At 44.3% G+C, this 25,548-nt stretch overlaps 1 protein-coding gene across 2 annotated transcripts in view; it reads left to right on the forward strand.

Moving 5' to 3' along the window:
• GLIPR2 (GLI pathogenesis related 2) overlaps positions 1–25,548 on the forward strand; it is a 54,542-nt gene that overhangs the window by 20,135 nt on the left and 8,859 nt on the right. Inside the window, exons 2-4 of one of the 2 annotated variants that reach the window (XM_053260128.1) lie at positions 1,159–1,274; positions 20,637–20,745; positions 24,160–24,263. In XM_053260128.1, coding sequence (XP_053116103.1) covers positions 1,262–1,274; positions 20,637–20,745; positions 24,160–24,263 — 226 coding nt within the window. In that variant the 5' untranslated portion in view covers positions 1,159–1,261. Of the gene's footprint in view, positions 1–1,144; positions 1,275–20,636; positions 20,746–24,159; positions 24,264–25,548 lie in introns of both variants that reach the window. The other variant, XM_053260129.1, reaches the window with a different exon arrangement.

Here is a 25,548-nt window from a genome sequence, read left to right on the forward strand (position 1 = left end):
AACCGTTTTGGAGGCCCTTTTACGGGCCTCTAAACTGATTCAAACCCTGGCCGGCTTGAAGGTTCAGCGGGGTGGTGGTGGTGGCTTTAAGGGCAGGGGAGGATGCACTTAGCCCCACCCCCCACCCCCCGCTGCATTTCCCCCACCCTAAAAGCCCATCAGGGCAGCAGCGTACCTCCATGCCACCCTGGTCTGACATTGTCTGGATGTAACTGGAAGTAGTAGCTGCGACGGCACACTTTGCTCACGCTCGTGCATGTCGGGTGCATGCACGTGATGTGTGCAGTTGCAGCTACTACTTCCGGTTATATCCGGACAATGTCGGAACGGGGAGGCAGGGGTTACGCTGCTGCCCCAACAGGCTTTTAGGGAATCGTGCACCGGCAGGGAAAATGCAGTGTGGGGGGTAAGTGCATCCTCCCCTGCCCTTAAAGCCACCCCACCCCGGTCGAACCACCCATGCCGGTTCCGTGCACATTCCTACTGTGAGGTAGGTTAGACTGAGAGATGTATGACTGGCCCAGAGTCACCCAGTGAATGTCTTGGCTGAGTGGGGATTTGAACTCAGGTCGCGAATGTGATTGCAACATCAAGTAGAACTTGAATGTGTGAATGAGCCATCACAGACTTAACTTTATACATATTTCTATATAACTTCAGATACAGTATTTTCCCAAGGAGTTGGTTCACCCATTCAGCCAAGCGAAAAATCCTGCACATGTATGAATATGTATGTCCTTTGTGGTTAGCATTGTGATTTCTGGCCACTGGAACCTAGGAAAAAATTATTCAGGATTGCACCATGTAAGAACTTTTATCCTTCTGGGGAATCTTGCACATTTTGCTAAAAGTTGCAACAGTTGTGTTTTTAAAGAAAGAAAGAAAGATTTTGCATGTTTTCAAGTACAATTACTCTTACTATTTTCCCCAACCCAGTGCACAGAATTTTTCTATTGCTTAACTAAATTGGTATGTGAAATCATGTAGTGTTTTTTGCGTTGCTGAGTTATCCTGAAAGATAAATAACCCCTGACCACAAACAGAGGCATCTAGTTAGAGAGAGAAAAAAGTGGCTGTATTCCTTATAAGGCATCACCAGACTATTAGAGCACTGTGAATGGGTGGCTACACTTGTATTGTTCAGTCTCTTTCATGCAGGCAACGGGCTCAGAGCACTACCAGGAAATTGCATACAGCTTCTAGCAAACTGAAGAGCATTTAGAGAAGCAGGTTCTCCAGCCAACAGTGAAGAAACGTGACAATGGGAAAGTCAGGTTGGTGAATTTCTGTATTAATCTTGTTCTTTGAATTGTCTAGAAGAAAATGTCTGCTAAAACCTTTCTCTAGTCTTTGGTAAGTTCTGTAAATCTTAATGGTTAGCAGCTCACCTTTATCTAGCCAATATCTTCGAAGGAGTTTCTTTGTGGCAGTGAAACCTAATGCTCACTGGATATAGTGGTAAACTGTTATGTTGTTTTATACAGGATGCTGTTGGAATATAACAGGGTGGTAATAAATAAACTGGTTCTTAGGGTGCTTTCAAAAATAATTGCTATGAGGATCATAAATCTTTAAAACAGTCCTTTGTGGGTGAATGCTTTTAATGCAAGTATTTATTATTTAGACACTCACTTCCTATGAGTTTGTGATTAGTGATATCCGGGAAAAACGTTAATAGCATTACATAATTTGGCAAGAATTCAAATAGTTTCCTTTCAGTGTTGGCTAAGCCTCCACAGCTGTGCAGGCTAAGGTAAGAGGGGAGTAATATTTCATTTCTTCTGATATACTGCTTGTATCACTGGATCAGGTATTTAGCAGCTGGATTATGTGTGCATTGCATGACTCACATTTAGAGCTATTACTCAGACTTTTGTAACAAAGGAGACTCTGGAGTTTGTTGTTTTAGAAGCTGCTCAGAAACAAGGAATGTCCTTGATTTTCTGGAGCAATGTTGTTCTGGCTCAGAATCTAAGATATCTGGTAACCCTACTCAGAGTGATGGAAGAAGGTTCTGCCTCCAGCCTCAGCTGCTTTTTGGTTGTGCCCTCCAGTGTTCATCAGTATGTCCAGTAATTTTGTCAAGTGTCCATTGTCTGACTTTCTAGATCAAAATAATATTTGTCAAGGCTGTTTTATAATATTTATCATAAGTGTAGCAAACTTATTTTGGTTGCTGGAGAAGGTCCTTTGCTAGAGAATGTTCCCTGAACTTCCTCCATTCTTTTCTGCTCTCTCTGCCACGCTCCCCCCGCCCCCAGCTAGAGTTCCTCATAGGAAGGGGGTGAGCTCCAGCCAACTGTTGCACAGGAGCATTGTACAGTTCAGGACAGTGTGGCCCAGTGAGGTAGGGAGGAGATGCCCTTATGCAGTCCTCCTGGCTCTACAGTGTTTACAGAGTAGGCCTCGCCACACACCCACCCCATTGCTCTGAGCCCCACATCTCCCTAAGGATGGTGTGCTTCTTATGACTTCATGCAGCAAGATTGTATTAAGAACAGTGTTCAACCAGAAGATTTTTCACTGATTCTGTGAGTTTTCCAAGCGTGATCATTTCTGGGTGCATACAGATATACTTCTCTGGAAGCATATTCACCATGTTTAATTATAAGTCTTTGTAAGACTTCTGTCATAAAGAAAAGAGAATATAAAATATTAAAATAATAGATGCCTTTGCTGAGTGTGATCTGCTCTGAACAGATAGAATAATTTAGGAAATAAATGTTTTCAACATTTCTGCAGACTAATAATTTTGCTACAATAGTGGTTCAAAATGGTTTGACTAGCTACATTTATCAACTGAAAAAATATTTTATATATTGGGTATCTGATCATTTATGTAATCTTAACTACTAAAACAATGCTCTTTGAACTCTGGCCTTCACGAAAAGGAGGCCTAACTCAGCTGTCATCACTCAGACTGTGCGCTAGTACTTGATTGCTCCCCTCACCCCCTGTCACAGTACCCCTCACCTCAGAGACCTCTTCATCCTCACCTAAGCCACACTCTTGCTCCTCCTCCATCCTGTTGCTTCCACCCCCCTCACCCCTCTTGGTCACTCCTCCATCCCCCTCATCCCTCTTGGTCATGGCTGCAGCACTGCTGGTGCCTATTGGCCAAGCTGCAGCCCCCTATCCCCAGAGACCTCCCTCACCCGAGCCCCGCTTCTTCTTCTCCCCACAGGAGCAGCAGCAGTTGACCAGGCCCTTCCTTGTTGCCGCCACTGCCATGGCCGCTCGTACCTCTCAGGCTGCTGACAGGCCCAGGCCCATCCCTTGCCTCCCTCCCTCCCTCCGCCAATGGCCTTGGTAGTCCCAAACAGCAGCAGTGGTTGACTGCTTCCTTGCTGCCAATAGGTGCCGCCATGACCGCTCGTTTTGCTCAGGCCACTGACAGGCTCAGGCCCTCCCCTCATCCTTCCTTCTCTGTTCCCCTCCCTTCTTCCCCCCCCCTCTTTCTCCCACTTGCTCTTCCCCTCCCTTCTTCTTTTCTTTCTTTCTCTCTCCCTTCCTGAGTTAACAGATCATGTTCATCTTGTTGTCTCATCTAATTCACACAATGGCAGCCTCCTTCTCCTGAAGGGACTCTTTCCTCCCTCACAACCCTTCTCTTCGCAGACCCTGCCCACTCTCTTTTTATATATAGATTCTTCTCCTCTACAATCAAGAACATCTTCTGACCAGTAACAGTTGCATTCCAACTGACCTTAACCAACACAGGCTCCTCCTCCTATCTGCATATGGAATGCCCACTGCCTAATTAACACGCTGCCGCAGGCAGCTCCTCCTCCCTATCTACATATGGACTACCACTGCCCAATCACCATGGTGCTTCTGCTCTCACAGGCTCCTCCTCCCTATGTGCATATGGAATCTTCACTGCCCAGTCATCATAGTGCTTCTGCTCACGAATTCTCAAGAGAGCTGCCATGCATGGGATTAGCCACGTGTACACTTTAGAGAATTATATATATAAACTTGCTGGGCTGGGCACAGAGCATCTGCGCCTCTGGTTCTCCCACATCCCCCTCCCCCACTGGTGCTCCCGCCATTTCCCTCCCCCTGTTGCTGTCCCCCCCGTGCTCCTACCCCCGGTGCTGTCACCACCAGGCCATCCTTCCTTTTGGCCAGCAGGTGGGCCGGAGAGGAAGGCTGCGTCACCCTCTCCGCCGCCCACCTGCCCGCTGCCGCCACCATCCCCCCCACCATTTTCCCCACCCCGTGCTCCTGACCCCAGTGCTCTTGCCTTTTGGCCAGCTGGTAGGCCGGAGAGGGAGTGTGCTACCCACCCGCTGCCGGTGGTTTTGCCCGCCGCCGCAGTTTCCTCCCCCCATCATCCCCGCCGCTGTGTGACAGCTTGCTCACAAACTCTTGCGAGAGCTGCCACACATGGGATTAGTGGTGGGTATGCCTAAGATGATATATGATTATATATAGGAGTTGTAAATCTTGTTGGCGCCATAATTCTGTTTCACATATTGTTTGTTTTATGATCTTACAACAGAACTCTTGATTCTGGTAGCTACCATATTTCTTCCTTTCCTTTATGAGCACCTTAAAATTGCTTCACCAGAACTAGATAGTAAGTTTATTTCTGTCCCTGCCAAGATATGTGTTGATTCTGCTGAATCCTCAGGAACTTAAACTAAGCTAAATTTAGAACCACCCATGAACCAAATACCATAGATTTAGATTTTTAGGTGGTGGCAGAGAGCATTAAATGTCTAACAACTGTCTAAGCCAGGCCTGCTCAATTTAGCCCCCCCAGCTGTTTCTTGACTACAACTCCCATAGTCCCCAGCCACAGTAGCCAATAGTCAGGGATTATTGGAATTGTAGGCCAACATCTGCTGGAGGGCTGAAGTTGAGCAGCCCTGGTCTAAGCCCTCTTGGGGCTAAAAAAAACCAAGGCTATTTTCACATGCACTGGAAACATGTGTGAACTGCTGGGAGTTGTGTGGTTTCCAGTGGCAAGCCCTCTTAATCCCTCCCACAAATGAGGTTAGCGAAGTGACCGCTCTGCTAACTCCATTTGTCTGATCATGTGCCACTGTAGCGACTCTCAAGGAGACCCCCAACCGGGAGGCTACAACAAGCCGCCCGGCATCGGGGGGGCTCCCCAGAATGCCCCACGCACTTGTGCGAGGCATTCTGGGACTTCTGGGGTCCAGGAGATCCCCAATCCCTGCCGCTCCATGATGAAGCCGATAATCGTGTGGGTGGCCGATTTGGCCACTTCAGGCGAGCTCCCTGTTCATCTGTGGGGAGAGTGGATCAAGCCTGCTCTCCCCGCAGAACCCTCTTAGGCTCTCCACACTGCTTGTGTGGAGAGCCTTACTGTCTGTATAATCTGCATATGGCAGAACAGATATCTTAAACTTTATCTTAATAACAAATTGTATCAGGTCTCTGGCAAGTCACCATATATGGCTCATGGGCTGTGTTTGGCTCTGGGTCTTGTTTTTATTATTCTTACTGGCCATTAGGTTACAGCTGGGGAAGCTGAGACCAAGAGGTAGTGGCTTGCCTTAAGTCCACTCATGGCTGAGGTGAGATTTCAAGCAGGAACATCCTGGTTCACAGTTCAATTTCAGTCATTGAGGCTGTTCTCACGAGTAGCCAAGACCGGGCTAGAACAGCTAAGCCCAGGCTTGGCTGCCCATGAGAACTGCTATGAGCTGCATGGCTCCCAGCAGTGCCTCAGCGGCAAACACACCTAGGGAGCCCGCCAGTTAGCTGAAGTTAAGGGTGCAAGTGCACCCTTAAACCGGGCTAACTGCTCATATGTCAGGGCGAGCTGCTTCCAGCCGGCGCTGTCACAGAAGTAGGCTCCTGGTCATTGCCGGGGGGGGGGGGAACCCACAATGCACCGCAAACTCACATGGTGCATTGTGAACTCACGCGGTGCATTGTGGGATTCTCAAGGGCTGGAACGACACGTCTGCAATACCCCCATGTTGTAGACAGAGGCAACATGCCTCTAAGAAGCATTCATATGGCACTTTCAAGTGTTCATTCAAATGTATTGTCTTGCTGTAATCTTTACAACCATCCTGTATGGTATGTAAATATCATCACTCACATGTTGCAGACAGAGGCTGAGTAGGAGTGACTTGCCTACCACCACCTAATGTAAGTGAGTTCGTGACAGGTGAGATTTGGGGATCTGGGGAATTCCTGCTTTGTAGCTCAGCGTCCTAGCCATTATACTACACTGGCTCTCCAATATTTCCCACCCAGGTTTGTTAAATTGGTGGTACATAATCATAATACATGTTACATACTTCTATAATCTTAAAGGATTGAATCAATGTGATCTCCATTCCAAAGTAGCTGTAAAGACCCCTCTGGCCTGCTCCTTTGGTGTAGACAATGTTTCTGTTTAATCTTCTAACTACATTTAGGAGTTCAGGAGTGTTTTGGGGTTGTACATTTCCCCCCTTTCCCCTCATAGTTTGCTTTCACCATGTGTGGCATAACTATCCTCCATTTCACAGGTGAAACTGGGCCACTTCTGTGGACATGGAACATCCCATTGGTCTTGAAGCACTCTCTGACACCAAGAATCACTGACACTGCCTAAGCTCTCTCCCCCATTGCACAGTACAGAAGGCTGTAGACTGTATCCATTTACTTTGTAATAGCTTATCTTGCTCTGAGGGGCATAACCAGGTTGGAGTGAGCGTTGGGACAAAAAGTGAAGATATGCCCCTGCCCTCTTCCTTCTTCTTGAGAGAGGTGTGAGGGGGAGAGCAAAGAGCAAGCTTCACGCTTTTTCTGGGTGAGGGTGGGCCCCCTTCCCTCAGAGGCCCAGATATTCCCCCCACCCCATTCCATTGTAGTTATACCTCTTCATGCACAGACTTCTGAAGCAGTGTGTGTTGGTAAACTAACCAGAAGAATTTCCTTAAACAAATGAACAAAACAAAAAACCATGGCAATGTTTAACAGAGTAATCTCACAGTAGATCTGGTTGTACTGATTCAGTAAACATTCACTAACTTTGTGAGGTACATAGAAGGGAAGAAGTGCATTGGTAGTTTTATTATGTATTTTATTTTATTTTTACATTTATATCCCGCTCTTCCTCCAAGGAGCCCAGAGCGGTGTACTACATGCTTAAGTTTCTTCTCACAACAACCCTGTGAAGTAGGTTAGGCTGAGACAGATGTGACTGGCCCAGAGTCACCCAGCTAGTTTCATGGCTGAATGGGGATTTGAACTCGGGTCTCCCGGGTCCTAGTCCAGCACTCTAACCACTAACTAGTTGTGTCCATGGCCGTGATTTGGATTAATGTGCACTAGAGCTTGAGGCATCTGTTGCCTCCACCCATTCAGAGATTTATCTGCTAGAGACTCAAGGAAAACCTGAAGAACTCTTATGCATATGTGTATACTATCTCCCCAAAAGGGATCATCCATGATAAATAGGCACAGTTGAAGCATCTATATATTTAATCCCTGTAGACATGCCTCAGCCTCTGTGGGAATGCGTCCCGGCAACCCAGCTGATTGGCTGGGCAGCGGAGCGGAGGGACGCACCTGATTGGCTGAGGCGCGTCTCAGTGGTGAAGGACAGAGGCAGCGGCGGGCCTTGCCGGGCCATGGAGGCCAGGGCAGCGGCGGGCCTGGCCCAGCCGGGGAGGGTGGCAGGGGCCCTGGCCCAGCCGGAGAAGCCGGTGGCGGCGGTGGGCCGAGGCCGGCGGCGGTGGGCCCAGCCCCGCCGCGGATGTGGAAGTAGGTGGATCCGGCCCAGTGCGGAGGCCAGGCGAAGAGGCGGCGGCCCGGCCGGAGACTGGGGCGGGGGGGGGAGAGGTAGCCGGCCCCCCAAAATGTGCAGATGCTCTGTGCGGGGGTCAGCTTGTATATATTACTTCTGCATTGGCACTATCATTGACCAGATTTCCTCTAAACTGGAATTTACAAACTCACTTCAAACCCTTGTTTCAAATACTGACTAGTGTTACTCCTAGTTACCATTGATAGAGAATGCTACTCATGATTAAGGCAAGCCATAGAAAGGAAAGAGGAGGAAGGAATGTGTGAGCTTGCAGCATGGTCATGATCTAAACATGGTTAGGAGGATGAGAAAGTTAAGTCTATCAGGGCCTTTGTGATTTTTTAAAAAGTAGTATTAAGTAGCCTACTTTCTACTCCCCCCGCACCCAGTCCCCAGCATGGTAAATTTTATAACAGTCCGTGACGGTGCTATCTGGTATATAGAAAGCTGCCTTATATTGAGTGAGACTATTTGTCTATCTAGCTCAGTATTGTCTACTCTGACTGGCAGCAGGTTTGAATCTTGGTTTGAATCTTGGCCTGCCTGCCTGCAAAGCAGATGCTCTACCACTGAGCTACAGCCTCATCCCCTAAGGGGGATATCTTATATCGGACAGCACTTGTGTCTAGTCACCCATCCAAATGCAAACAAGGGCAGAACCTGTTTAGCTAAGGAAATAATTGAACCAGCTTAATACAGACAAGTTGCAGTCTGTAACCAGTTATACTTAATAATTATGTGGTTTGTATTGGACCATAAAACATGGGTGTTGTACAGAAGTAGTGCTTACAATGTGATCACAATACAAATGTCCTAGGATGCCCCTCCCATATACTGACATTTGACTTGTATCTGACTGTAAACATACAAATTATTGGTAGACACACAGATCTCCTACATTGTCTTCCCTTTGAAAAGCAGGCTAAAAATGGTGGTTGAAGCCTGATGCTGCTGACTGAAGCAGCATTTTGTGTACTCCAGGCATCTGTTCATCATGCTCTGTAGATCTTTCATTCCATCTTGAATCCATGGATGAATTTGTAAAGGTCCTCCATGTCCTGTAACTCTCTATTCATGTATAAAGTGAAACACATCTACAGGCAACCTTTGAATCATGTAAACAGCTGGATTGTGTGGAATTTGTTTATTCACTCTTTGAAAGCTGCGTGCAAAGAAGCAAGACTCAATGACACATTTTATTTCTGTATATTATATTGGCATAGTCATGCAAGTATAGTTAAGATGAGGAGTGATTTCAGCATTCCACCATAAGCCCTGAACTTTCCTTTGCTTATAAAGATGAATATTTCCAACTTTCCGCCATTATAAGCCCTGAACATTCTATTGTTTATAACGGCAAAAGTGTCCACCCAATCCCTCTGAAATTGTGCACATATTGACTAGGGGACAAGAGACACCACTCCTCTGAATTTGGTGCAAATCCATTGCAAGATGGCTGAGATCCATTGCAAGATGGCTGAGATACAGCAGTTTAGGTTTTTAACTCTTAAATGGTTTCAAAGTGTTGGCCACATTTTTTCCACCAAAGACTCTTCACATGAGCAGTGTGAAGATCCTAAAGGAGTTTGCGAGGAGAGTGGGTTTGACCTGCTCTCCCTGCAGATGATCTCTCAGTTGTCCCTGGGTGACCGGATTGGCCGCCCAGACAATTACCAGCTTCGTCATGGAGCTGGTGTGAGCGGCAGGGTTTGGGGACCTCCTGGCCCACAGAAGCCTTAATTTGTTATAATTGTGATGATCATGGCGTACAGCTCATGAGAACCCCAAATCCACAATCCCAGAAAATTAGAATATTACATGAAACCAATAAAACAAGGATTGTAAATAGAACAATACTGGACCTCTGAAAAGTATAAGCATGCATATGTATTCAATACTTGGTTTGGGCCCCTTTTGCAGCAATTACTGCCTCAATGCGGCGTGGCATGGATGCTATCAGCCTGTGGCACTGCTGAGGTGTTATGGAAGACCAGGATGCTTCAATAGGGGTCTTCAGCTCTTCTGCATTGTTTGGTCTCATGTCTCTCATCCTTCTCTTGGCAATGCCCCATAGATTCTCTATGGGGTTCAGGTCAGGCGAGTTTGCTGGCCAATCAAGCACAGTAATCCCATGGTCATTGAACCAGGTTTTGGTACTTTTGGCAGTGTGGGCAGGTGCCAAGTCCTGCTGGAAAATGAAGTCAGCATCCCCATACAGCTCGTCTGCGGAAGGAAGCATGAAGTGCTCCAAAATCTCCTGATAGACGGCTGCGTTGACCCTGGACTTAATGAAGCACAGTGGACCAACACCAGCAGATGACATGGCTCCCCAAATAAACACAGACTGTGGAAACTTCACACTGGACTTCAAGCATCTTGCATTGTGTGCCTCTCCATTCTTCCTCCAGACTCTGGGTCCTTGGTTTCCAAATGAGATGCAAAAGTTGCTCTCATCAGAAAAGAGGACTTTGGACCCCTGAGCAACAGACCAGTTCTTTTTTTCTTGAGCCCAGGTAAGACGCTTCTGACGTTGTTTGTTGTTCAGGAGCAGCTTGACAAGAGGAATACGACATTTGAAGCCCATGTCCAGGATCCATCTGTGTGTGGTGGCTCTTGATGCACTAACTCCAGCCTCAGTCCACTCCTTGTGAAAGTCCCCAACACTTTTGAATGGCCTTTTCCTGACAATCCTCTCCAGGCTGCGGTCATCCCTGCTGCTTGTGCACCTTTTTCTTCCACACTTTTCCCTTCCACATAACTTTCTATTAATGTGCTTTGATACAGCACTTTGGGAACATCCAACTTCTTTTGCAATTACCTTTTGAGGCTTTCCCTCCTTATGGAGGGTGTCAGTGATGGTTTTCTGCACAACTGTCAAGTCAGCAGTCTTTCCCATGATTGTGATTCCTAATGAACCAGACTGAGAGACCATTTAAAGGCTCAGGAACCCTTTGCAGGTGTTATGGATTGATTAGCTGATTGGAGTGGGACACCTGGAGCCTAGACTGTTGAACCTTTACACAATATTCTAATTTTCTGGGATTGTGGATTTGGGGTTCTCATGAGCTGTACGCCATGATCATCACAATTATAACAAATTAAGGCTTGACTTATCTCGCTTTGCATGTAATGCGTCTATCTCATATATCAGTTTCACCTTTTAATTTGCATTACTGAAATTAATGAACTTTTGCACGATATTCTAATTTTTCGAGTTTCACCTGTATATAAGGCATTTATTAGAGAACTCCATTCTAGATAGGAAAGTGAGGAGTTAGGATCTCTAATCTAGCTAGCTAGCTGGATGCAGATGGATTCTGCATCTTCTCTGCACACATGGTGCAGGGAGAGGAGCTTGCTTGCATGTTGCAAGGTAGAAGGAACAGGAAGAGAAGAGAGGAAGGAAGTTAGTCCCTAAGAGTAGCAATCTACATTCCAAAGGGATAGTGTCAGAGCAGTAGAGAAGGCATGACCAATGTCTTGACCCTCTAGCCCTCTGACTTACTAGTCTGTCCTCCACTGTCTTTGAGACAAGAGACAGCGCAAAGTCCTTAACTTCCAACAATTGGCAGCATAGGTGCAATTCCAAAACAACCTCAGTACCATAGCACCTCAACACCATAGGGGCCACAGAAATCACCATCAGCCAATTACAAAAAGCAGCTTTACTGGGAACAGCCTATATTTTGCGACGATATCTATAATAACCAACAGTATTGATGATAGAATTCAGCCATCCCAGGTCCTTGGGAAGGGCTCGATGTCTGGATAAAACAAACCAGTCAATAACACCTGTCTGACTGATTAAACAAGAAATAATAATAATAATTTGTTTTCCCCCTCTGCCCCCTTTTCTCACCCCCACTAAAGTGGGGAAGCAGAGGCCCTCGGCAAAGCTTGAAATAAATTACTAGAAGGTAAGACCATTGATTCAACTGGAGGCTACTTCTGAGTAAACACACAGGAATCAGGACCAGCAGAGATCCTAGGCAAGAATGTGGGTTCTCCTCTTTCCCCCCTTCCTCACAGCCCGTCAGCAAAGAATAGAAGGGGAGAACCCATTTGAGGGGCAAACCCCATTTATTTCTTTGGGGGCTTACTTCTGAGTAAAAATGGATAGTATTAAGATCAAGGACCCCATGCTAGGAAGTTCTGAAGAAGGAATCTCAAGGAAATCCGAAAAAAACATTCCCACCCAGCAGCAAGAAACCATCATTCTGGTATAGACTGCTCTTGAACATGGAGGTTCTCCATCAGAGCCAAAGTGCCAGTGAAGAAGCTTCACTTGGCCATACTTAAGAAATGAAGCCTCCATATTACAAGTGGTTTGGCTCTCATGTTAAACCTCCATTTTCAAGGACAGTCACAACAGTAGTTTGTTGGCACTGGGTCAGATTGGTTTATGGGATTTACTTGTTGCACTTCTTTGGAGCTTTCTGGAAGCATGTAGCTGAGCACTGTGAGTCAGGGGATGCTAGTCTGGAGTACACATGCCTTTTCCAGCAGCATTTTGATAACTGAACCTGCAATTCTATGCACATCTAGAAGGAAGTAAACTCCTTTAAAGTCAGTGGGACTTGCTTCCATATAATGAGGGAACAGTTAAACAATCCATGGAAAATCGTGTTGGGGACAGGGAGAATAATGGAAAGGTTCTTTTAAAAACTTGAGTGGAAAACATTGTAAAAGTTCTTTGAGGTAAACCCACCCAGCACACAGATTGTTCTCTAACTGACATTAGCCAAAGTATCCCACAGAGCATAAGATCTGTTAGTATAGTTAAAACAAAAATGCCAATAATCCCTCCTCTCCTACTTTGTAGAGATACAGCAAGAAAGAGACAGTGGCTGGCTGACATGAGGAACATTACTCAAAGTTATCCTACTGAAATTAAAAGAACATATTAAGGAATGCCTAATGTCCTTTTAATTTCAATGAGACTACTTATTGAAAGCCATTATCCTATCAGCCATTAACCATTCAGTGGAGGCTTGAGGCTTAATGGGAAGAAATCTACTCCGTCTATGCTCAGAGGCTATGTAACTTATATACAACTTTTAAAATATACTACTTTCTAGACAGGAGGAAAAGAGACAGACACCAATAAGTGTCATTTAAACATGCCACAACTTTCTTAGAAGAGCCAAGGCCAGAATAGCTCATATCAGCTCCTCGGAGCTCTACTGTAGCCAGAGAACAGGTCCTGGAGAGGTGTGGGGAGGGTTGCTGCTCAAGGCCTATGTGTCCTGAGGAGAAAAAACCGAAGATATAAGGGCTCCTATAGATTTCCATCCCTTAAAAGAGTTGGGGTTTCAAGAATTGGGGGGCTTGTTCTCTAGGAGACTCATAAAGCAGTCACTGTATAGGAGTGTGTGTCACTTTTTACCACTATACAGGAGAAGCTCGTAAATGACCGATTCATTATTGCATATCCACGGTCGGGTAATAGACAGTCGACCCCAGTATAGATGTGTGGGTGGGTGGGAGGTAAAAAGAAGGCTTAGAACTGTGGGTCAGGGGTGGCTGGAAATGACCTCAGAGGTCATTTCCTGACTCCATTTTGACATAGGGAGCTATTTTATGGCTTGGTTTAAAAAAATGGGGGGGGGGATTGTGATTTTTTAAAAAATAATTTGCAACTCTTGGGGGACATTTATGGACTGCTGGGGACCCATGGACCATGGTAAAAATATATAAATGTAAAAGATAAAATAAAAATAAATGGTAGGCACTCCCCTGCATTTCTAGGGCCTTTTTGCCCATTTAAAAAATATGGGCAAATAAATGATGATCTTTGGCTGCTATTTGACTCCTGGGGGCACTCCTGGACTGCTGGGGACCCATGGAGCACACTAGGCCACCCCCTCTCACATTTCTAGGGCCATTTAGCCCCATTTTTAAAAACTGGCAAAAATTGGAAATTTCCGGGCGGTTTTTGGCTGATTTCCAACTCGGGGGGGGGGCAATTATGGACTGCTGGGGACTCCTAGAACACATTAGGCTACCCCCCCCCCCACATATTTCTAGAGCCTTTTAGCCCCATTTTAAAGAGGAAAATGTAAAAATAAAATGGCGATTGTCCTCTCCTGGAACCTAACCCCCATGATCCCATTGCACCAATAACTCAGTATTCGCAGTTTCCATATCTGCAGTAGTAGCGGAAAACGGACCCCACCGCCACCCATGAGGTTCTCCTGTATATAGTAAAAAGGCGCAAATCAGAGCATTAAGGCCTACTATTTCAGTCTAATTGGCTTAAGGCCTACCATACTTTGCCTTGGTCTTTCAGTTGGACATTGGGCTGGGGAGGGATGCACCCAGGCAGACATTTAACAGGTGCAGTTTCCCTAATCACCTCAGAAAGATGCTCCTGATGAATTTCTTCCTGATGCATCTCTGATCAAGGCAAAGTGGATACATGGAGCCTCATTTCTAAAGCTATCATCATATAATGTTGTGTAAACCGCCTAGAGCCTGTGGAGTCAGGTGGTATATGGATTAAATAAATAAATATACCAGACTGTACAAATGTTTTACAGTTTATATGGTGCAGAGGTTAAGATAGGCACCTTAACTTGCAATTCCCCTTTTTTTAGAGCACGAGTGAAAATGTAAAGTGTCTTAACTCTTATCTTAAACTGAAGGTTTTGGGATCACTGAATATGAGTGAAAGTTCAGAGCAAGGGAAGCCATACCATTTACCAGAAGTTGTGAATCTTCCCTGTTTCTAACAGCAAGTGAGTCAGGTAGTCCCCTGCTAACTGAGCAAAGAGGCACCTTTTTAGTGGTGAATTTCTTTATTGAACAGGGGGAGAGCAACTGGCCCTATGCATCTCCTGCACAGCATCCCTCCAGTGGCGACTTACAATTCTTTTTAAGATTGTAAGCCCTTTGGGGACAGGGAGACATTTTATTTATTTACTTATTTTATTTATTTCTATGTAAACCACTTTGGGAAATTTGTTGAAAAGCGGTATAGAAATATGTGTCATACTCATATTTGTCATAGAACGAAAACTGACAGATCAAAATGCAAAAGACTACTTGTTTGGGGCCTCTGAGGACCACTTAATACATCAAAGCACAATGTTCATATTTTTAAAAGGACATATCCTATTTTAATACCCAGTATTTTCAAAGCATATAACTGATATTTATACAACAACAGAGAGCAGTCTTTAGATGAATTTAAGGGTGAAAGAAGACCAGTGCCCTGCCAAGTATCCCAAAAATTTAGATTCTGAGTATATAGCATGGGCAACGTTCTGAACAAAATGCAGTGTTTGCACACAAGCTGATCTTCCACAAGTAGTAAAATTAAGGTTAAAAGAAAAAAAGGTTCCCCATATTTTGCCCCCCTCTCCCAAAAATTGAGAAGAAGTGCACTACTTTTTGTTGTTGCCACCATCCATGTTTCCAGCCCTGAAAGAGTTCTCTTATCAGAACTTGCACAGAGTTCCTTCCTTCTCCCAGACAGGAAGGGCTTCAGCACATGTTTTGAAACCTCTTCTTGAGAGAGCTTTCTGAGCTCTCGCAGCAGGGGCGTAACTACCATTAGGCAAGGTGAGACGGCTGCCTGCCCCCCCCCGCCTCAAGGGGCCCCCCAGAGGCAAGTCACATGTGAAATGAGTGTGTGTGTATCAGCGAGGGGCCCATTTTAAAATGTTTACCTGGGCCCACTCCAGCCTCGTTACGCCCCTCTCTCGCAGAGTTGTATTCTCCCTGTGCAAGTTCTGATAAGAGAACTGTTGCAGGGCGGAAACCTGGGTGGTAGCAAAAAAAAAAAAAGTGGTGGACTGGGGGTATCTTGGGCATCACTCCACAGACCCTCAGGAAGGTACTTATGGCCCATGGACCACACTTTGAGAAATGCTGGCGTATAGGAGTGTTGTTTTGAATACCCTCCCATTGTTGTCATTAAACAGCATGCTTTATCTCAGATAATTCGAGTACAAATACTTGAAATCACAGGAAGCTAGCAGGCAAGCTTTTCTTTTCTTTTTTTGTGTGGACAGATTTAATTGATGGGGAAAGCTTCACCTGCTACATCAGCTGCAACCATATAGTACAGAGCAATTTAAATTCAACACAGGTAGACTTAGTTAATATATCGGTTACTGTTGATTAACTGATGGCTGCTGCTGCAGGCTGCTGCACAGAACTGGGAACATAATACATTAGTATGTATTTTCTGAAGTGCTCAGAAAACTTCAAGATACTAAAAGCATAGTCAGGCTGCAATTATTAAAAGTTAAATTGAGAGGACTTCTGAATGAATGTGTTTTTTGGACTAAAAGTCTTAGAGCTTGTAGTGTATAGAGATATATATTATTGTATTAGATATATCAGTTCAAATTGACTTAATCTTTTTCTTGTGAAACTTGTATTTTTAAAGCAGCATTCATAACTTCTGCTTTCAAGTTTGTTGGAAAGTCCAGCTGTTCCTCCCCCCACCCCCACTGCCCAGTCCTTGAGAAATCCATCATGCTGAGACGATCAAACTGACAAAGAACTCTCTGTGTTTGGATGTGTTTCAGGCTCCAAAGGGGACAGAGACAGGAAGTGAAGTAGTATTTTATTGTTAGCAACAGAATGTTCATGTTTCCTAGCACTAGGACAGTTGCAGCTTTGAGGAATGTTAGCATCCCTTGACTGTTGTCCTGATGGTTTAGGCTAGATTTAAGCAGTTGATAATTACCATGTGTTAGGGGAGTCTCACCATATCTTTTGGGTGGGGGTGGGAGTGACTGCTGTTGGTTTGCATATTTTTATAATGGTATGTGCAAACTTAGAATGTTCTCTTCCTTCACATATAGGCTGAGTTAACAAAAGTCTGTGAAGTGGGCTACACATTAGCTCTCCCATGTTGAAGGTAGTGTGAGACAATGAACATTGCACACAGACCCAACAGTAGGGATGTGCAAAACGTTTGACGTTAAAACGTTTCAACTTGAAACGAGCCATTTTGAGTGCTTTGAGCTCGAAACAAAATGCCTTTTAAATAAAGGGCCTGTTTTGAACTTGGAATAAAACAACCCCATCTAAATGTTTTGAGCACCATTTTGGAGGTCTGTTTTCCCCTTGCTAATTGGTTTTCTGGCACTGGTTTCCGATTGATTTGCAATCTTCTTGCTTCTTAATTGGCTTGCTATAATACAAATCAAGTGTAGTCATGGGCAACTGTGCCCCCATTGGTTAGGAGGAGGGAGGGGGAACACAAAAGGAGGGAGTTTCAAAATGTATTCAAAGGGACTGGGAGGCAGAGAGAGCTCTTATAGTGTGCCTCTCTTGAAGATGTTACATGAGTAGAGGAGGAAGGAAGTCTTGATTTTGTGGTTTTCTTTTCTCGGCACTGAGTATATGCTGTGCTATTGCTGCCATAACTATCTGGTTTTGCTGGATCTCAAAGACAGAACTTGGGGTACCTGCCTTCCTTGAGTTCTGGTTTGTTTTGTTTGTGAGATAGTTTTGTGGTAAGAATTGGGCAGATGTGTGCATGTGGTATTTCTTGGTGATTGCTGTGGCGAGCTCCATGTTGAGACTAACTTGTGTTTCACTCACTGCTCTGGTCTGACCTACAATCTGCATTGCAAGGTATACTCAGTCAAAATGTGGCTGAAATTGCTCTTCAGCTGTTGTGATGCTAGGAAGTAAGGAGTCATAATTGTGTGTGAGAGAGAAACTTGTGCCAATGATAATACTGGAGTGCAGGCACTGTGGCTGGCACTGGATTCTGGGTCAGTGATCCTATTTTGGCTGTTTTTGGACTGTGTTTGAAATGCATGTTCTGTGTTTGGAGGGACAGATTCCCTTTTACTGTGTGCTTCTGCAGTGTTTTTCAAGGCAGAGTTGCAAAATGCTTTGGAAATAGCCATGCAAAATATGTGTGCAGCGCGCACTGTGAGTGCAGTTTGTTCTGGCCATAGGGAACAATGGGGAGACTTGAAACAGCTCATTGTTCCCCATGGGTAGCTCCACCCACCCAACCCACAAAAGAAATTGGCAAGTGGGCGATTTTAAACAAATGTGTACTCTTTCCCCCAAACCTCCATAGGATTCTATGGGGGTTTGGGGGAAAGGTTAATTTTTTAAAAAAATGCCCACTTCCCATTTCTTTTGCAGTTGGGTGGTAGGTAGCACCCATCATGCCCTACCACCCAGACCACTTTGGTGTCCCTAGGAGCTACCCATGGGGAACAATGGGGTGTTTTGAGTTTGTTTTGAATTTGTTTCATCGAAATGGCCAGTTTGACCACTGTTTTCATGAAACATTTCAGCCATCTGTGTTTTTGTTTCAAGCTTGAAACAAAATGCAAAATCCGTTTCGTGCACCTCCCTACCCAACAGAATGAGACATCATTAAACGAAAAAGATGTGCTGTGGTTTCTAGATTGCAGGACATAGTTTGAAGTTCTTAATTCAAAATATGTTGGGGAGGGCCAAAGCTCAACAGTAATGTACACACTTTGCATATGGAAAACCCTAGTTCCAGTCTTTACTACTTTGGCATCTCCTGTTAAAAAAGCTATTTGTTAGCAGGGCTGGGAAAAATTTTGGGCTGAGACCTTGAAGAGCCACTGCCAGTTGGAACAGACAGCACTGGGCTCAAGAAACCAGTGGCCAGACACCACCGTATAAGGCAACTTCTTATGGTACTAGAACCCACTGGATCACCTTTGATCAATAAAACCATTGTTAACAGGATGTGAAACAAGTATACCCATTTTCCTCTATTAAATGTTGGAAGTGCATGAATAAAAGGTCCAGATTTGTGTGCCAGTGTCATTCCTTGTTATTAAATATTAGATCCTTTCCACATGTGTGGTATTGCTCTTCTGCAATCAATTGGAAGCAGAATTAAAACTGTGTTCCACATTCTCTATAACAATTCTGCCCCCGTAGCAAAAACAAAATGAGAATTTAAAAAAGAGAAAAAGGCAAAACTCTGATTGTTAAAAATCACTATGTTGCAGAACATGAAATGGCAGTGTGGCCAGAAACTGCAGGGCAAGCAGTGCAGAAAGCTGTGTCCTCACCAACTGCCTCATGAACCACTTATGCTACCAGGCATATATCAATAGCACTTTGCCAGTCCAGACTGGCACTGCAATTGTGTTCACAGTTGGAAACAGAGTGAAAAAGATTCTGTTGATTCCAGAGAAAGCAGCTAGTGTAGAAGCAGCCATAGTGTTGCATTTTTAAACTGAATAATTCAAGAATTGCCTGTTTCTTGGAGACGAGGTGAAGGTTCAATACTTATGAACCTATTAAAAGAGCTAACGTATCAAAGTAATAAAAGGAAATGAAAAAGTCATGTGCAGATTCTCTGTTTCCTGTTAGAAGTCTCTTCTGTGCAGACAGAAATGCTAAAGAACATATCCTTTCTTGGGTGCAACGTCCTCAGAGATTGAAGACAGTAATGTGATTCTTAAAACATGTCAGAAAGATGAATTCCTATCTCCATTTGGATAAAATGTTAATCCTGCAGAAGTATATTCAGTTTATAACAAAGAAAAATCTTCTGGATAGTAGTCCTAAAATCAAAAATTGAATCTATTGTAGATATGTAGCAATACATTACAGTGTACAGGGGAATGTTGTAGTGCATATGCCTGGCTTGAAAATGGAGCGGGGGTGGGGATGGGGGACGAATCCATCCCTTGAAACCTCAGGATAAAACAGTTCTGGCCAAATCTGGGTCTGTGAGGGGGACCACCTGGCCTTGGAAGCCTCCACAGAAGCACACATATAATGGAGGGGGTAGCACCTCTCCCTTATGCAGGGAGACACAGCCCTATTTCATATGTGTAAAAATCCCTTCTATGAAGCAGTCTAATGGCCATAGTTGTATGAAAGAGGTAACATATACGCAGAAATAACATGTTGACCCAGCTTCTTGGCAGCTGTTGATATGAATCTAGAAGGTAACAAATGTGCTCTGTATAGACTGCACCCCCACATACAGCTGCCAAGAAGTTACGTGGCTCCATCAGCTATACACAACTTCTATTTGACTGCAAGCCACAATCCCTGCATGTGAGGGATTTTGGTGTGTGCGAACCTGGTAATAGTGGGGGACCTGGTAATAGTGGGTGATAGCGATCACCCTCAGCTCCACCCTCTCCTCCATCGCCCTCTAGTACAACTAGTTGATCAGAGCTAAGCATGAATATGAAAGAAGCGACAGATATGAACAAGAGTAAAAAGGACACTTGTGGATTGTTAACATTAAATATTGAACTGTAGGTTAACAGTAAGTCCAATTAGCCAAGGCTGAACAGTTGGATTGGTTGTTCAGATTAACCTAAGTAGATTATCATACAGAAACATATTGTTTTTCAACATGCACAAAATTGATTTGAAATTCTGTATTCAATACTACACGTGTGTTGGGAGCCAGCGTGGTGTAGTGGCTAGATTGCTGGACTAGGACCGGGGAGACCCGTGTTCAAATCCCCATTCAGCCATGAAACTAGCTGGGTGACTCTGGGCCAGTCACTTCTCTCTCAGCCTAACCCACTTCACAGGGTTGTTGTGAAAGACAAACTGAAGTATGTAGTACACTGCTCTGGGCTCCTTGGAGGAAGAGCGGGATATAAATGTAAACAATAATTTTATTCGTCTTTCAGTCTTTTCTTTATAATGCTGCCTGAATGCCAAAACCCAGTCATGTGACCAAGTGACACTGGCTCCGGCTTTTAAAAACAATTCTTGGCTGAGTTGATAAAACTGATTTTGTTCTTATTTTAGACTTCAGAACTTAATAAGACCCATGTAGGATTTTGCAATGGGGATTTTGTCCTTGCTTTGTGTGTATTGCAGAGACTGGCAACATTTCTGTTTAATACTGTTTTAGCTTCCAAACAATTTGCAGAAGAGGTCTTAAAAACCCACAATGACTACAGGAAGAAGCATGGTGTTCCGTCACTAAAACTTTGCAAAAAGCTAAACAGAGAAGCACAGCAGTAAGTACAACTGTTCCCTTTTTTATTTATTTAGAAACATACTAGTATTGTAATACTGTACCTGGTTTGCATACTCTGTTCTATGTTAGTTTGTTTTTGTTACTCCAGTCCTCATAGCCCTATTTCTTCTATCAACAAATGGCATTTCTCGTAAAATGATGAGAGCCAGTCTAGATGTTAGGAGTCACTCTGTGTGTGTTAGGCACATACTTCCTTTGTGCATAAAAAAGCTTCTTGTGGGTCTCTGTTTTATATCGAAAGTTTTTCATGTGTGAGGGGACTGCAGTTGTGCTGATCATTTTAGGCAGTTTCCCCCAGCCTGTCTCAGATACCAGAAGTGAGCTGGCAAGGAGCTAACTGCTTAAAGCCACCCAAAAGTTAGAGGGGGTGGGATTTGCTCCCCTTCCCTGTGTGCTTCTTTTGGCAGGAAAAAAAAGAGCATAAACCCCACCTCCATATTACAGCTAAATGGAGTAAAGCACGTGCTTTAACAAGCACATGGTTGCTCTGAACATCTAATTTGACCTTAATAATAGTATCAGTGGGGCCAGTTCAGGCGATACTTATTCCATGAGACTGAAAAGGGTCATGGCAATAATGAACAAACTGCTTCCCACATGTGATTAAAAAAACATGCCAGGAAGATGGACATCTATAAAAGACATCAGGACAGGTGCACTCAGATGTCCCCCTTTTAATCATGTGAGCCATTAAAAAAAACCCATCCAAACTGGCCCACTGCCTTCCTGTAACGATACTAATTGCCTTCTGTGCTAGAGCCTGTAGAATCCAGAGGAAAGAGTTGTGGTATACAAGGACAAGACAGTGGAGTTGAATCAGGAATATTGACGGTTTAATGAAATAGATATTGGACCGGGTCTCACGATCCATGAGACCTGGTTTGGGGCTGTGAGCGGGAAGAGCAGGGGGGGAGCCCTGGGCGGCCGGATTGGCTGCCCACACGATTGCCAGCTCTGAGATGGAGCCGGCGGGGGCTGGGGAGCTCGGGGGCCGCGCAGCCCCTGGAAGCCCCCAGTATACCCTGCGCAAGCGCGCAGGTCATACTGGGGAAACCCCTGAGCCGGGAGGCGGCTTTTTGCCTTTCGATCGGGGGGGGGTCTACTCATGAGTAGTCGCGGAGCTGCACCGCAGCTACTCACAAGCAGATAGCCCGGGTTTGCGGAGCGCTCGCTCCGCAAACCTGGGCTAAGGGGCGAGCTACAGGAATGGGTTAGCCGCTCCAGAACCACCGGGCTCACCTGTGAGCCCGGTGGTTCTGACGATCAGCAAAAATCGGGCTAGCGGAGGCTAGCCCAATTTTTGCGGATTGTCAGAATAGCCCCATTATGTACAGAGAGGCAGGTGCAGTCTGCCTTCAGTGCTTTTGCTGCTGGCTGTTTATTAGCTCTGCTAATAACAATGTGAATTGTTAACATTCTCTTCAAGCTGAAGAAAAAACTATATAAACAGAATTCATTAATGCTTCTGCGTTCAAAAAAAGCTTCCAGAACACAGACACCCTGGGCTTCTAGCCTAGCCTTCTCCTGAAATGCTATTTTTCTGTATGTATGGAGGGTATATTTTGTACAGTACATAAAGAACATTCAAACATGTCATCTCACACCTGCAGTCTGAAGTGGCACAGTCCAGCAAAGAGTTGCAAAGTGTGATTCTGATGCTTATCTATCTAGTCTCTGAAAATGAACTGGTTAATACTGGGTGCCATTGAGGAAAATATATGAGCTGACTGAGTTGTGGCACGTTATTCCATAGGTGGAATAACCATTTTCTTCAAATAATGCTAGCTATGCCTCTCACCTTGGATTGCTCGAACTTGGACCTTTTTAAGGTACATTAGTTTTGAGAAAGAAAATAACTTTTATTTCTTTATCATTAAAAATAAAATAAAAAGCTGCAAGTACTAACTTGTTGATCAAGAAGCCTATGTGTCTGTATTATAGAAGTAAAGGTAAAGTGTGCCGTCAAGTCAGTTTCGACTCCTGGCGCCCACAGAGCCCTGTGGTTTTCTTTGCCTCCTCCCATGCAGTATGAGATGATGCCTTTCAGCATCTTCCTATATTGCTGGTGCCCAATATAGTACCAGCGGGGATTCGAACCGTCAGCCTTCTGCTTGTTGTTGTTGTTATTATTTATTTATTGTTGTTGTTCAAGCATTTCCCTGCTGAGCCACTTGAGGTAGTGTATTATAGAGGGAGTGCCTTTAATGCTTGAAGAGCACCCCAGAGTAAACTTGGGGAACATTCATGGGATCTTGGGGTTGGGGCAATATAGTTCAGTGGTAGAGCATCTGTTTTGCATGCAGAAGCTTACAGTTTCAATCCCTGGCACCTCTAGGTAGGGCTGAGAGAAAATCTTGCCTGAAACCCTGGAGAGCCACTGCTAGTCAGAGTAAGAAATACTTAGCTAGTTGGACCAATGGCCCGACTCTGTATAAGGCAGTTTCCTGTGTTCTAATCTGTCCCTTTGCAGAGCACCCATATAAAAGAATTGTGGCTTGATGATGTTCTGGAAGTTGCTTCACCCTTCCCTCCCTGCACAGAGACCAGAAGCGCAAGACATCCAGAAGAGGGGGCCCGAGCTACACTCTGCATTATGAACGTGCTTAGTTCATTTGTGCTTGGTTTTTCTTACCTGATAGCAGCCACAGGATGCCCAACCAAGACTGGGACTGTGTCATGCAGGGAGGGGGCTTAAATATTGTTATGATTCTAATCAAGATCAGGGGGCCCATAGCTGCTATTTAGTGCAGGAGGTAAGTTCCCCTTGGTACCCCTTCTGTAAATAAAAACTAAGCACGTAAGGACCAAGCAAATCAAGACAATCTTTATTACAGTCAGTGGCCAGCAAGACAAGACAATAAAGGCATTTATACCAAGCATACATACTTCACTGACTATCATTGTTCCTCATATTGACTAGACAAGCATATGACATACCCTAAATGTTAAAAAACAAAATTAAACTACTTTGTAGACAACATAGGAATCTCTATCCTCTAAAAGAAACTTAACATAAAAATCGTCCAGATATCCTGGGAATTTGACTAATAATGGTAAAATCGAATCTTGATAGAAACAGCAGCGCAAAAGAACATGAGCTATTGTTTTGATCTCATCAGTGCCACAAGGGTATTGCCGCTGTAAAATAGGTACAGTATATGCTAAAATCTACCTAGGGAACAAGCATATTATTAACGTGTTTGTTCCAGAATTGCAGTTTTCTGCTCTTACAATGGATTTAGTGGTGTTTTTACTTCCTCTTTTTTTAATACAAATTCAGTGCTACATATTCTCCATCTATAATCTTTTCTTTTGCCAAAGCATGTTTTGCACAACCACAAAGCTAAATGTAATCTGTTTACTGTTTTGTAATTATTGTTGTTTTTTAATCTAGGTATTCAGAAGCCCTTGCTAGCACAAGAATCCTCAAACATAGTCCTGAGTCCAGTAGTGGAAAATGTGGAGAAAATCTCGCCTGGGCCTCTTATGACCAGTCAGGTAAGAAGTGTCTTCCTTCCTATGCAGGAGTTACTTATAAGGCTGCAGGATTCAAACATTTTACTCGAAAACCTGTGAGAATTGCAATTTAAGGCTCCATATAGTAATGATCCTTTTTAATGATGTGGCCTGTAATAGTGATGCAGCCCAACAATATGCATGCTTACTCATAAGTAAGTTGCACTCTATTCAGTGAAACTTTTTTTCAAGTAAGTGTGCATAATTTTGCAGCTGCAATGCCTTAAGATTGTGGTTACTGATTGATTGATTGATTGATTGATTGATTGATTGATTAATCATATGTATATACCTCCTGATATGTGTATGTCTAGGCGGTGTACACAATTTAAAACAACAGTAAAAACAAAATATTCACAGAATAAAAAAGTTAAAACAATTTCATGGGATAAAAACAATTAGACAGTTTAAAATTAATTTCAGTTAAAAGCCTGAGAGAACAAGTGTTTCTTGAGGGTCTTCCTAAAATGCTCTCAGTCTCATGCACATTCTAGCCCCCACTTGTGTCCATGCAATCCTGGCATGACTTGTTGAAAATCTTTCCTCTTCCTTTCCCTATCCTGTTCCATCCCACTCCTTTCCTCTCTGTCCCAAAGCAGAAAGTTTCTGCTGGAGATTTTGGCTGCCCCGTCATTGTCCTTTGCTGCTCTGTCTATGTTTCCACATAAAACTGTTGTTATTGGACAGCAGTCATGTAGCCTTGTTACATTTTGAAAGACAGATGTTCCTTTCAAAAAGCCTTACGAAAAGGCTTTTGCTGTGTGCTGCCTTCAGAAACATCTGCCTTAACAAAACAATGGGTATATCCTTTTATTTTCTCTCATATGAATGGAACATGGCTGCCATTCATTCTTGTGAAGAGAGAATCAATGCACTTGGAGGTGAGGGTTGGCTCTTATAAAGTGGACTGCATCTTTTGGATCTCTCAGCGGCTTTAAATACCATCGACCATGGTATCCTTCTGGATCGCCTGGAGATAGGAAGAACTATTTTACAGAGGTTCTGCTCCTACATCTTAGGTAGATTTCGGATGGTGGCGCTTGGTGACAATTGCTCTTCAAAACAGGAGCTGCTATATGGAGTCCCTCAGGGCTGCATTCTGTCACCAATGCTTTTTAACATCTACATGAAATCGCTGGGTGAGGTCATCGGGAAATTTGGTGCTAGGTGTTACCAATATGCTGATGACACCCAAATCTTATTTCTCCTTGTCATTGGTATCAGGAAATGGCATTAGCCCCTTAAATGCCTGCCTACAGTCAGTAAT

Source organism: Hemicordylus capensis, chromosome 6 (genome assembly GCF_027244095.1).
Source record: "Hemicordylus capensis ecotype Gifberg chromosome 6, rHemCap1.1.pri, whole genome shotgun sequence".
NCBI lineage: Eukaryota > Metazoa > Chordata > Lepidosauria > Squamata > Cordylidae > Hemicordylus > Hemicordylus capensis.